Source organism: Macrobrachium rosenbergii, chromosome 4 (assembly GCF_040412425.1).
Source record: "Macrobrachium rosenbergii isolate ZJJX-2024 chromosome 4, ASM4041242v1, whole genome shotgun sequence".
Classification (NCBI taxonomy): domain Eukaryota; kingdom Metazoa; phylum Arthropoda; class Malacostraca; order Decapoda; family Palaemonidae; genus Macrobrachium; species Macrobrachium rosenbergii.
Genome location: NC_089744.1, coordinates 27,135,672 through 27,150,454, shown reverse-complemented (window position 1 = coordinate 27,150,454; position 14,783 = coordinate 27,135,672). Strand labels below are relative to the sequence as shown.

At 40.6% G+C, this 14,783-nt stretch overlaps 1 protein-coding gene across 2 annotated transcripts in view; it reads right to left on the bottom strand.

The window, feature by feature from the left end:
- alphaCOP (coatomer subunit alpha) overlaps window positions 1-14,783 on the bottom strand; it is a 67,054-nt gene that overhangs the window by 33,473 nt on the left and 18,798 nt on the right. For both annotated transcript variants that reach the window (XM_067091911.1, XM_067091921.1), the window contains exons 8-11: window positions 14,352-14,446; window positions 10,670-10,805; window positions 10,065-10,181; window positions 9,124-9,263 (exon numbers count right to left, since the gene is read on the bottom strand). In XM_067091911.1, coding sequence (XP_066948012.1) covers window positions 9,124-9,263; window positions 10,065-10,181; window positions 10,670-10,805; window positions 14,352-14,446 — 488 coding nt within the window. The remainder of the gene's footprint in view (window positions 1-9,123; window positions 9,264-10,064; window positions 10,182-10,669; window positions 10,806-14,351; window positions 14,447-14,783) is intronic.

The following is a 14,783-nucleotide window of genomic DNA, read 5'->3' as shown; positions in this document are numbered from 1 at the left end:
ATAGGAGCAGAGAAGAGATGTATTATAAGTGAACTGTATAGAAAACTATATGCACTATGAGAATTGAAAAAGCAAAAAAAAAAAGGCAAGTGTCTCCACTTGAGACATTCCATGTATGTCAATCACCTAAGAGAAAACCAAGCAGGGAGCACATTAAATTCTTTTCATCAGATGATTTTGTATTATCAAGTTATATGTTGTTATATGAAACATTACGGTTCAGAGGCAAGTAGATAGAGCAAATGGCTTGTCTCCTGCCTGTATCAGTTGTACAGCCACCGCCTGCAGAGGAGTATGTAGAGTAAGAGGTTGGGATATCACGGCAGCCATATGTCAAGATTGATGAAGTGCTTATGGCAGTGTGTCAATTACATTCTTTAGTGTGGGGAGAGCATACACAGATTGTGTTCGAAACAGTGATAGCTCTAGCTCCAAAAAATACAGATCATAGTGTGTTTTTTTTATTACATATTTTTTTTAAATATGGGAGTTCTTTTTGTATAATTAAAAGCTTGATCCTAATTTTACTGGTTCTCAATAAGAACTGTCACTTTTTCAACAAAATACTATTCTCTCTTTGGAAATAAGAAAAGTTATTTTTTCTAATTTTTAGTTTTTTTTTTTATCAGGCTTGGTCCCTGATGTTAATAGTTACCTGCTTTAAGATAATTGGCTCAGCTTTCATATAAAACATAAATCAATGCTCTAACTGATCTAAACAACACTGCAAGCTTTTCATTTTCTCTTTTCTGTAAAAGAGCCATATAAGAGAAAGGAGTCCTGGCCATAATGCTGAATTCCTTGTGTTACTCTTGGCTATCTTAAAAGAAGATAATCTTACAAAGTTAAAATAAGGTTCTAAAAATTTATTTACAGCTTCACAAAAGCTGTAAATTTTTTTTCCTTATTTTTCAAAAATGACATTTTTATAATAATAAAATAAAGTTTTATATATACTTACCAAGTAATTACATATCTATAATTTTCTACTCGTCGGCAGCTAGAATTTTGAAAATTCGAGGTAGCTCTACTTTTGTTTTGGCTAGGTGACTGACCCTGCCCACTTTCAGGGTAAGGGAGGAACCAGCTCAGCAAATGAGATCAATATGTTTATGCCTTCCCATCCATGTGAAGGGACAAGGGAGGGCTTTGATCATGTAATTACTTTCTAAGTATATACAGGTATTGTCGTACTTACGATGGGGTTAGGTTCCAAAAAACCCATTGTTTGTTGGAAAAAACGTACCTCGAATACAGCCTAGCCTACACTAGGGTATTCAGTACTATCTATACATATATGGTAGCCTAGCCTACACTAAAAAGTATACTCTATACATATACGGTATAGTAATTATTATCAGCTAATTCTGCAGGTTCATGCAGACTGATTTACAGTAATTCAATACAAAGAGAAATTGAATAACAAACAAGAATTAGTTTAGCCTACATTATAGTAAATTGTATACATATATGGTAGCCTACCCTACATTATACTGTACTCTATTTTCACATATTAACATTGTATTATACAAACATCAACATACTGAATGAGCATCTTTTCCATGGATCTTTTAAAATGTTATGCTTTATTTCACTGTATCCAATAATACTTTATGTACTCTCATACTGCTTTTGTATCATAAATTGCGATCATAGCGTTCAATGTTTTGGTTTTGAATTCAATTATGTGGTAAGTTTATTCTGTTGTATTTAACTCAGTTCAGAGCAATTTTCTTGCTTCTAATTAGCATATATTTTTCGTTATAAGAAATGTTTTAAGTCGAAATATAACTTAAATATGTCTCGTTGTGAAATTAATTTAGCTATTTTTTTGTTAATAGATAACGTTGGCCGTTGGGGGCATGTTTGTTTTGTGTAAAAAAATCACGATCCCATTCGCTATTTTCACCTGATTTCGGGGGCATGTTTGTTTTGTGTAAAAAAATCACGATCCCATTCGCTTTTTTCACCAGATTTCATCATAATACGAGCTTTATGCACTTATCTTTTATCGGTGTGAAAACAGCAGTAATGTGTGTTCTTTCATACGCAGTAGTTTTGATTAAAGTACTTTTCTCTCCAGTTTTATTTACGGTCAAGTTTTATCCATGTTGCCGATGCACGATGATTTATAGTCATTAGCAGCTTGAACATTGTATTCTCAACTTCAGGTACAACTTGCAGCTTAAATTTAGCAGTATATTTCCTTGCCGATCTTTTCTGCATAGCAAACAAGGGTATAATATAAAAATATATCAGTCCTATTCTACTTAACGTCATTCGTAACATAATTATGGTAATTGTTTACTACCATATGATGGTTGAAATACAAGCAAAACAGCTGTTCTTATCCGACTCAGTTGTTATTAGCAAAACAGCAGTTTCTTGTTTGGTTGTTCATGGCTGTACGCATTTAAGCAAGAGTATAACATTACTAACTATACTTTTATCATTCTCTTTTACTTTTTTAACTAGAAGATGGGATAAAGAGATGGAGGAAAAGAAGCTGGTCTATTGCAATTTGGTCTCTCTTGCTGCCTGATTGTACACTACTGCATGCGCCCGCGAGAAATTTAAAAATATTTTCTAAATATTGCCATATTGGTATCAATTGCTAACCCCATCGCAAAATCGAATTATCGTAAGACGAATTATCGTAACTCAAGCACTACCTGTATAAAAATTTAATATAGAAATGTCATTTTTATATAAGTAACTTACCAAGTAATTACATAGCTGAATTCCACATTGTAGGAGGTGGGATGCATGGATTATCAACTCCAATCCATTAATAAATGTAATGTAAAGGAAATAGAAATATTGCTAGCATTGGTAAAATGCTTGCTGATTCATTACCTGTTTAGAGAGCTGCTACAGGAAAGTACTGCCTCTGGATGGCGCTCATCTCAACCTGTAGGGGCGAGGGGTATAGCCAGTGGTTGCCTACTACATCGGTGGGATTTTTTGCTGCAAGGGAGTATCCGATTGCACACAAAGAATTAACAATGTTGGCCCTGCCCTGGGCACAGTACCATATGATAAAACCAGAGAACTAACAAGGCAGTTGCCTAATGGCAACAATTAAGAACCATTACCCAACCATTAAAAGATAAACTGGTGGGTACTCCAGGTACATAGTAGCCCCAGGCTCCCCTACAACCCGACACTGTTAGTCACAGTGGAAAATAAAAGGACTGAAGACAGCTTCCTACACTCCTCCCAACACCATACCAGTAACCAAAATTGGACCCATGGTATTGCAATTTTCAAAAACAGTTTCAATTTCACACAGGTAATGCGATGTAAACACTGATTTGCATTTCCAAAAACATTGTTTGGATAATAGCGGGAATAGACAAATTATGTCAAAGCCAGGGATGTGGCTATCGCCCTCACTTCATGCACTTTTACCTTCACTCCTTAATCTGAGTTAGCCTCTAATATCAGATCTCATAAAAAATGCCAGAGCATTGTTTGAGAGAGGGCGAGAAGGGTTCTTTTAACTGAGCACCGTTGCTCAAAACACCACGGATCTTATCAGTTCTCAGCAAATAGTATTTTCATGTCCTTAAAGGGCAAATAATCTTTTCTACGTCCTCAGGACCTAAAATGTCAACCAGATCCTTTATAACAAATGAGGGAGGCCAGGGACTGGAGGGGTTCTCATTTTTTGCTAAGAAACCTAGGATAAAAGAGCAAATTGCATTACCCTGTGAGAATCCAATTCTCTTGTCTATAGCAAGTAGCTCACTACTGCACTTGGCAGTGGCTAGTGCTACTAGGAACAAAGTCTCTCTTGTGAGTTCTCCCAAAGAGACTGACCAAAGAGGCTCAAAACATGGTTGCGAAAGCCATTTCAGGACCATGTCCAGATTCCAGGCTACCAGTCTTTCTTCTTTCTGCTTGGTCATATCAAATGACTTGAGATCAGACAGATCTTTGTTAGTAGAGAGATCTACACCTCTGTGTCTAAAAACTGAGCCCAACATTGCTCTGTGGCCCTTAATTGTTGAGGAAGACATACCTCTGGAAGATTTTAAGTAGAGCAGGAAATCACCAATCTATGCTACAGTCGTCTTAGAAGACAAGATGTTGCGTCCTTTGCACCGGTCACGTAAGACTGTCCACTTGGCCTGATAAACCCTGCTTAAGGATTGTCACCAGCAATGAGCAATAGCGTCTGCAACTGCCTTTGAAAATCCTTTCCCTCGTACCAATTTGCTGACAGTCTGAATGCGTTCAGGGCCAGAGTGGACAGTCTTCAATGGAACCGCCTGAAATGCGGTTGTCTGAGTAAATTGTGCTTTTGAGGCAACAGCCTTGGAGAGTCCATCGGAAGTTACAGAAAGTTCGGGAACCATTCCTGTGCTGGCCAGAATGGTGCTGCAACTAGAGTCATCGTTACATTTCGGTGATTCCAGAACTTGTTTATGACTTCCCTAGCCATCTTGAATGGGGGAAGGCATAAAGGTCTTTGTCCGACCAATCTATAAAGCATTGCGTCCGTCGTCCATGCTTGTGGATCCAGGGCTGGTGAACAATATAGAGGGAGACGATGGTTTTTTGCAGTAGGGGATCTAGAGTCCATTCCGTGAAGAGATCTTGCTTTTGGTGGCTCAGTTCATCTGCTAACACATTGAACTTCCCTTAAATGAACCTGGTTAAGACCTGGGTATCTGATTTCGATCCGCCCAAATGAGAAGAGCTCTTGCTGCTTGGCATAGGGTACACGAATGAGTTCCCTTATTTCTTGATGTAAGGCAGTGCCGTAGTATTGTCTGAGTGGACAGTCACTGTCTTTCTGGACATCTCTGTTGCAAATGATTGCAATCCCCATGAATTGCTGTCAATTCCTTTACATTTATATGCCACATCTTTTGATTTGGAGTCCGAAGGGAGGAGACTTCCTTGTCTCCCAGGAGGGCTCCCCAATCTAGATCTGATGCGTGTGAATAAAACACTAGGTCGGGGCTTAGAGGAAGGATTGACTTTCCTTGCGAGCGCTTGTTTCTGATCTCCACCAAAGCAGATCCTGCTTTATTTCTTGCGTTATTAGAAAATCTACAGTGTCTGGGTATTTCTTTCTGTTCCAACTGATTTCCAGAAAGAATTGCAAGTTCCTCATGTGTAGCTTTCCCAGGGATATGAACTGTTCCATGATGAGAGGGTCCCCAACAGGCTCATCCAGCTGTTTGCAGAACAGGACTGAAGGGAGATGACTTTGTCTGTCTTCTGAAGGCACGAGTCTATCCTTTGGGGGGAGGGAAAAACCCGAAAAATCAGTGAGTTTATCCTCATCCCCAAATAAACTATCTCCTGAGAAGGAGTCAGTTGTGACTTCTGACAGTTTATTAGTAGGCCCAATTCCTGGGTGGGAAGAAGGGTCTTGTGAAGGTCCTCCGCATATTTGTCTTTCGATTGGGAACGAGTGAGCCAATCGTCGAGATACAGCAAAATGTTGACCCCATCAGGTGTACCCATTCTGCTATGGGAGCTGAGGCTCGCGTGAAAAACCGTGGAGCTGTGGACAGGCAGAAACAAAGGGCTCTGAAGTAGTACACCTTGTTCTGAAAATCAAACCTTAAAAACTTCGAGCCCTGATGAACTGGGACATGGAAGTAGGCATCTTTCACGTCTACCGAAATCACCCAATCTTCTCAGCGGATGGATGCAAGGACTGACTGGTTCGTTTCCATTTTGAATCTGGTTTCCTGGACATACAAATTCAGGGCACTCACATCCAGAACTGGCCTCCAGCCCCCCAAGGCCTTGGGGACTACAAACAGGTGATTGTAGAACCCCGCCGGGAAGGCGTCCTCGACCAATTCGATTGCTTGTTTCTCGAGGAGTGCTGACACTTCTTGGGAGAGGGCAGGAAACCTCTCAGAGCCTACAGAGTAGGCCGTCAATATGACGGGTTTGTTGGTTAAAGGAGGCTTTCGTATGAAAGGGATTGAATAACCTTCCCTCAAAACTTTCACAATCCAGCTTTCTGTTCCTCTCACTTCCCTGCTTCCAAAAGTATAGGATTCTTGCTCTCACAGGAGTGCATAGGACGCGATCCTCATTTACCCGCAGGTGGCTTACTGGAAGACTACTTAATTGCCCGAGGGGTGTATCAGGCGCTTGTGCGAGGTCTAGGGAAACCTCTTTGCCTGCCCCTACCACGAAAAGGCCGAGGCTGAACTGGAGAAACTGTCCTCGAAGTAAAGACTGGAGTCTCTCTAGAGCGTCTTTGCTGATTGAGCAAGGTCATCTTGGGTAGACTTTTTCTGCAGATCAGAGGCAATCTGCAGAACAGCTGCTTGAGGGAATACGCGTTTCTGATCAAGAGGGGAAAAGGGGAGTGTGGATTTCTGCAAAAGGGTGACTCCCTTCGTGGTGTAGGAACACCAAAGCTCCCTTTTCTTAAGAATACCCGTTGCAAAAAGCGAGGATAATTCCAGAGAACCATCTTTATACCTTTATCAAGGCATGAGATGACCCCTAAAAAGTCCGAAGAGTACTCTTCCGGAACCTGTGGACAATCCTTAATCTTGCGGGCAAGAGCTCCTACTGCCCAGTAAAAGAAGCTGAGCACTTCAAAAACTTTAAAATGATGCTTGATTAAATGGTCCAATTCCATTGAGAAAAGAATCTTCACCAAATTACACGCCGACCTTCAGGAGGAGTCAGTCAAGCAGAAGTCTCCCTGGGAGGGGGCAGAAGCTCCCAGGGAAGGGGCCTCTCCAGTTGCATAAGATAAATATCTCCTCTGTGACAATATAGACAGAGGGCAACTAAAGGAGGCTCTTCCCTGCCCTCTCTTACTTGAAAGTCAACTCTCTATTTCATGTAGAGCTTTCTTCGCTGAAGAGGACAATACCATTTTAGGAAGTCTTGAAGAATTAGCCGTCTGATTGTCCATCAAGTAAGTCTAAGCCAGAGAAGACAGAGCCGCAGGTGAGAAAAATCCGGAAATTTCGTCAGCAGGAACCTTAGCAAGGAGGCATAATCCGTAGGACGGGTGACATGATCCACATCATCTTCCTCCTCTGACAAAATAGGAGATAGCTCCGCAATAGGCTGAGGAGTCAAAGGGGTTTTCTTAAATTAAGCCCAATATATTATCTAACTGGTGTTGGATCAACTGGAAGGAAGGATCCATTACTGAGGGAGCCTGTTGCACTGCAGTTAGAGACTGAGAGGGAGTCGTGGCTGGGAGCAATACTGCAACTGTAGAGGCAGGAGTTGGCAGCGCTAAAGAAGAGACTGGCAGTACGGGTGGCCCAGGAAGCTCGGCAGCCAGTGAGCGCTCAGAGGCTAGAATGGGTTTGGGCACCAACAAACTCTCTTGCGGCAAAATGCAGGCAGGCACCAGCAGGTGCTTGGCATTAAAAGGTGCTCGTGAGCTAATGGGAGCTTGGGAGCTAATGTCACTCAGGGGCTGACAGGCGTACAGAAGACAACAGGTGCTCGGAAAGGACCACACAATCAGCAACAACACAACCAGGAGTCAAAGGGAGTTCTGGCACCACTAATGTGCGCTTTGGCGCCAAAGGCTTCTTTCCGGAAGCCACTAAAGATCTAGCCAACGGTGAGTGTTCCAGAGCTACAATTTCAGGAGCTGGGCGCACGGGCGCTAATGGGCACTTAGACACAACTTCATACCCAGACGTATTCTCTGAAATTAAGGATGGGTGCTTATCAGAAGACAAGGTCCTAGAAGCAGAAGAGCGCTTTCGAACAGTGGCGTGCATAACTAATGAAAACTGTCCCACTAACTCCGGGTGATCCTGGGAGAATCATTTGGGGCTATCCCAAAAACTACATGACGGGAGCTGCTCTGGAATAGGTTCTTTGAACCTTTTAACAGGGACTGAAGGAGGCTGAGACACTTCCACTGTGTGCCTCTTCAATGGGCAAGATTCTCCTTTAAAGCACCACTGGAGCCGAGGACTCGAATCACTGCTAGACACGCTAGATGAAAGACAATCCACTTCCACAGAGACACCTTTCCAACAGCACTCCGTCGTAACCTGGGAAGGGCAACAGGTCTGACTGAGGGGGTGACTGCCTGTGGGCAGACTCCACCGACCTCCTTTGGGGTACCAGTTTAGCTCCACCCAGGTTTAGGGGAGTTTTCCAGGGACATTTGCCTAGGAGAATCGGACAGACAGCCACCTCCTCCACTGACACTTCACCAGCACTTTTACCACTAACTTTGTCCATTAGGACCTTCACTGAAGCACCAAATTGCTCCACTGTGTTTACTAATAACACGAATTTAAGGTTAATTCTTGACTCAAGGCTGGTAATAGGGTCGGGATTGGGAGTAAGGGAGCCAGGGTGAGGAGTGGTTGGTGCAGACTGAGGAGTGGGATCAGGGCAGAAAAATAGACAGAATCAGAGATGTTATCATTAAAGGACAAAGCAGAAACCTGACTAGCTAAAGTCTTCTTACTACTAGCTCCAACAGCTGTCTTCCTCTTTTTGTCTGTCTTACTTGTTCAAATGACTATTCAAAGTATTCCACATCTAACATCCCACAAAACACATTCTTCACAGGTCAAGTCCTACAAGTCATGCAGTGTATGCGCATCATAACAAGCTTTAATTATATGGGTATTGCAGCCTAAAATTCTGAGAACCAGAATCGGACACAGCCGGCATATACGTAACACTATCTAATTGTGCCGAAAATGCTACCAAAAGTGAGAATACTTCACCAAATTATTCAAAATAAGATTAAATGAGAAGCAAAACTCCAGAAAACCGCTGCTGCTAATCACTGTACCCACAGCCATCAGCGGGCAGAAACAATGATTTCATTAGCTGAGGTGGTTCCTCTCTTACCCCGAAAGTCGACGGGGTCAGTCACCTTGCCAAAACAAAAGTAGCACTACCGCGAATTTCAGAATTCTAGCTGCCAACGTGTAGAAACTTATAGCTATTTAATTAAGTGTTAAGTTACTTATATAAAAATGTACCTTTGATGGTTAGTGCAAGCAATGCCTTATACTATACACACACTACCTGACATCAAAATGTAAAAAAATACACCAACATATTGCCTGAATTTATACATTTCTGTCTTACGTTATCCTCCAAATATCTATTATTAAAGAGAAGGCATGCACTTACCTTTTCTGCTGAACATCAAACAATGAAACTCCATCAACATCTCTTAGAAGCAGCATGCCAGTTCCAGCATAAAATATCTCATCACAATCAGGAGTGGACACCTTCTTTGTAACTTCATTCTGAAGGTTCTTGATGACAATCTTAAAATAATGGACATCTGTTAGCAAAAAACCCACCATTATTTGACAGATTAATTTTTTGCTATAAAATATAATTCAAGTGTCTTTAGTAAAAGAAAGGTGATACATAGCTCTTACTTTCAACTATGTTAGTAATAATAAATGGTCTATCTGTACCATGAATAGTGGAGGGTGAATCTCAAGTGCTATAAACAAGTTTTCTTACACCAGATGGTAATAATAACAATTCTCTCCTAGCAAACTGCTGTTTAATTTATCCTAATATTTTCCAGGTTTTATTTTCAACTTCTATACGCTGCCATCTTTCCAAACATTAACCTATTTTCTCCAGGACTTCTTGAAACTGTTTTAGTGTTGTATCATTATCACAAGTAAAATTCACTTTCTGACATCACACTTCCTCATTTCGGAAGTGAAGTCACTAATGTACATAATGAAGAGCAAACCCAAGCTCTGAACCCTGTTGCACACCACCTATGACATTTTACCATAGAGATCATGTCCCACTAATAACAAACCTCAATCTGGATACTCAGTCAGTCTTCTATCCAGTTTCCTACTACCTGGACTCCTTACTTTTGCCACTGATGTTAAAAGGCATATTGTTAAATCCTTTCTGGATAGCCAGATAAGATTATATCTATGGCTCCACTTTTACCCTATGTACCAAATTCAGGAAAAATTAGGAATATGGTTCAGGCTGTATTTTCTTACTAACAGTCTGACAATGCACATATTGATCATAAATGGGCAATATTAACAGGAAACATAATTAGAAGGGAGAGAAAGAGAGAGAAATACCTGATGACTCTTATCCATGACAGCAAATCTGTTTCTTGCAACCCACACAGCAGTTAGACCAGCCGAACGTTTGGAATCTGGGGCATCAGGATTCTGTGAATCTGATTCCTTGGGTACCTGGAAAAATATGAAAAATATTCATAGGGTATGAGGAGGGCAAAAAAAATATGCAGGTTTATAATGTTACTTTAAAATGAAAAAAAATACACTTAATATAGGCAGCATTGCAATGAACACCGTACAGTCCTTGTAGCCAATACCCTTCAATTTCAGACCCGGCTATGGATAATGCACTTATACAAACTGCTCAACTCAAGAAGTGCATTTGTACCATAAGTTACATTAACTACAATAAATGCTTCACAACCACCAAAGATATGCTTTGCTACCAGAAAATGAAAAATAAACTTGAATACTGCAGTTACTGTGTTAGTACTCACTTCCATTCTCTTACATGGGACACCAATCGAATGACTGCAGTGCCATGATGTCACACGATGTCACACAAGTTCATTAGCTTGACTCACTAAACACTGAGAATTTTGATAGCTATGCCTACCATATAACAAGCAAACTGAAAAATTTACTTTCACCACATTTCTTACTTGATATAAATCATAATTGCTGTTGTCCAGGATGTGAGTTCGAGTGGTGAGAAGGACAGCATTTTCTGCAGGGTTGAAGGACATACTGTACACTGGAGCTCGTGGACCTGCTCTAAGCTGCATCACTGCTACATCCCTTCAAAATTACAAAAATTGATTTAAATTTAACCCACACAGAAAAGTTTCCTCCTTCAGTTTATCTAACATTTAAAATAGTATTATTTTCCTCCCTGAATACATAAAACAAAAAATTCCTTACCAAAAAAAATTAAGCTGTAAACTGTTCTTTGAAGTCATTTATAGTTATGTCTCAAAGAAATTTTACTATGCCTGTCATACATACCTTAAAAAGCATTCCAACTCTCAAAAGATGAACCAGTTCCAAATTATACAAAAAGGCATACAATGATAAGAATGTGATGCAATTTCTCCTACAAAACAGCAAATGCAATATGTTTGCACTACTTTTATAGAAACATATTATGAATTTCATCTCTAGTACCGTACAGTATAGTACAGTACTTAATGGTACTATGAACTCTTCTTCAATGAAAGGGTTACACCTCACAAAATAATTCTACAAATGTAACCTTATAGGAAAGTACAGTTTATAGTGATGTTACACACTGTAAATGGCAAGGTTCTTTGCAACATCCCTTTGGCCTAATCTGAAATGCCTTCTGCCTTTTACTTTTCATCCATTTTCTACAGTCTCCTTACTCATTAGACAATCTTCTTTAACTTTAATTTGCTCCAGTTTTCATCAGTTGTTTAAGAATAGATCATTCAGGCAGGCCCTATGAGTCTAGAAATGTGACTTATTGGTCTTGTTTAAACTGTACTAATTTACTATCTTTATATAGCAATAATAGTGTGCAGAGATCTCCTTTAGAACATTTCTTTGTTAATGAGATGACCTACCGCTCATTAAACTACAATGAATAAAAGGGTGATTAGCTAAATTAATCTAACATACTATACTTTCAATATCATACTAAAAGCTGCTATTTTCCTTTATAAATATATTCTGCATTTTCCTTGACACACAAACCTTTGTCTTGCATATGAGAATCTCTGACCCACCCACAAGCTGATTTGGTTGCAGAAGCTTTACAGGGCAGCTTTAGGTTAAGTGAGGTGTGTGCTGGGAGTGGTCCCAGTCAGTCAACTGACTGGGCTTTTACTTTTTCTTTGGTTACAGGGACATATGCAGAGTTGATTGGAGGAGAGAATTTGCTATATGACAAAGATTTGTACATTTAAGAAAAATGTGCTTTAATTTACATGAAAAATTAGCTAGTTTGTACAAAGTATACAAACCTTCCTCTAATGTAGGAGTACTTGTTAGGTGGGAGGTGCTATCCAACCACAAAGGCAGAGAGCTTGCAATAATCAGAGCAAGCGAATAGAGACACTGCAAGCAAAGTAGTCACTACCCACAAATGTTAGCTTTCCCATTACGTGAACAAGGGAAGACAGACTCCTGTAACCTCCTATACAGCTGGGCATATACTACTGCAAAGGCTATGTTGTATAGGATGCTCAATCAACTTTCTGGCATCAAGCTCCACCAGTATAAATCACTGTCACTGGCTGTCTGCAGTAAAGGAGAAAGTCACTGCAAAAGACTGTGCACAATGCATGCACTAAGCCACACCCTCCAAATACCTTACATGAGATGCTTATCTGCCTAATTAGAGCTTAGATAACTACACAAGCTAAGCAATCAACACATGTACCAAGAAGGTGTCCAAAAATTCTAAATGACATCACTTATGAGTAAAGATGAAAAAAAGTGGTCTGGTGTCTTCAGACACCTCCCCTAGCAGTTGAGTTCTGCCTTAATGAGAGAGATGGAGCAACTCCCCTGGTTTCACTTGCTCTTGCAAGGTGTACCACACCATCCTTCACACACGCCAATTGGCATGCCCACTAAAATACTTCATGAAACCTGCCTTCACACACGACAATTGGCATGCCCACTAAAATACTTCATGAAACCTGTAAGTGATGGGTTTCTTAACTACCACAAACAAGCATTGACATCCAAGCCTACAGAGTTGCATCTTGCTCATGTAACACCACAAGTTTTCGTCACAAACTCAAAAATGAACAAGACTGCAAGCCATCTACCCTTTCAAAATCCAAAAATGATACAAAAGACCTTTTTCCAATGCTAGAGTTGGCAAGAAGACAATTTTCAAGGTTAAGTCTCACCAAAATCAGACATCCCATTCTCTGATGTCCATATAACATGGACAATGGCGCTTCTATCCTAAACTGGGTTGGCAAAAGTGTCAGTCTACAAAGATTGACATTCAACCTCCCAATGACTTCTCCACAAGGAGAAGGTGATGTAAATGTCCAAAATATTGTCAACTACGACTCCAGGTCTTATTTTTCCATTATGGGCTTCACTTGAATTGTTAGGGTGGTCCCAAAAAAGAGGCTGAAAAATGGAAAAACTGTCACGTTAGTGGGCAGCAGTCATTTCAAGATCAGTATCTATGCCATAGGACAGACTACACCGGGATCTACTGCCTGTTGCACTGTCCAGTGGTTTGACAGGCATCCCAGATTGTGGTAGGAGGAGGCTGCCACCTTCAATGTCGTAATATTTTCTTCACTTTACAAGAATTTTGGGTGGGGCCTAAGAGACATGGTGGAAAGAGTGGAGTAGACTTCTTTCCTTTCTAGCAGAAGATGATTACTGAACTCCTCACCAAAATTTAGAGGCGGCCTGGCCTTGTTCTAACCCAGATGTCAGTGGCATAGCCACCTATGAATGCCTGACTGTGGTGACCTTCAGAGCTAATGAAGGCATCTTGAAGGTCACCAAACAGTAGTTTCAAGAGTCCATTGTCAATCCTCTTCCTCTTCACCATGCCAGTAAGCGATTTTCAGCGCTGGTAAGTGGTTTATCAGTGTTGGTAAGCAGTTTTTCGGCATTGGTAAGTGATTTATCAGCACCGATCAGTGCTTACAGCATCGTAAAACGTCATTTATTACCACAATTACTGTGATGTTCTGGCTATTGACGATTTTTGATCATCGGCGCTCAGCTGGGAACAGAACCCCTGCCATTAACCGGGGACTGCCTGTACTTCCTCCTCTGGTGTGCCAGTGGAGATGGCAACAGCCCCAATGACATGCAACTGTTCTCATGTCCAAAGAAAGAGAATTCTCCTCCCCCAACACCCCACAAGCAAGTAGAGATGCAAACCCATGAGTTTGCTTATGCCTTGGGGCAGCCCTTGAAGCCTCTCTCGCCCCTTGCAAAATACTAAGGGTCAATACCCCACACACACTAGACACTTTATTTAGTTGACTAGCTTCGGTCACAGTCCCATATCCAAGACCACACACAAATACGCATCTAACCTTACTCATAAGAAAAAAAAAAAATTAAGGTGACTGATTAATCTCATTAACATGAAGAAAAGTACTGCAGTGCAAGGAGGTATTTACTTCACAGTGGCATGAGGGAAAGGGCCCCCAACTCTTACCTTTAACTAGCTTATCCTGTTAACTGTCACAACAACAAAACCAGCTTGCAATTCAAAGATATTTCAATATAAGACAAACGTTTCTAGGCTTCATAGGAACAACTGCATTATTACTTCACTATATGTCTCATTACACTCCACAAAAATATAAACAAAAACACAACTCCAGTTCTTACTTGTTCTTAGTCAGATCTAGACGACGTAGGAATCTTTCCTTCACATAATATAAAAGATTTCCATGCAAGGCATATGCAGGCCTCTCACGCTCTAGCTGAAAGTGCAAAACCAGCTTTACAGGTTGAATTACGTACAATATATATCAGTAATAATTACACTAATTTAAAAACAGTCACATGGAAAATCTCTAAGATTTTACAAAAAATTTTTTTGTGTTTTGAGGCATACAAACCATGCCTTAATGAACATTTACTTTTGCTACATGAAAAACAGACCATCCAAGACTTGGGCAGAATCAATCCTAATGCAGGATCTCAGACCATCCAAGACTTGGGCAGAATCAATCCTAATACAGGAGTACACAATGAACAGTCTACGTCTAGTTGGAAACAATAAAAGTACCAAAAAAGCAAGGATGATCTGTGATCTTT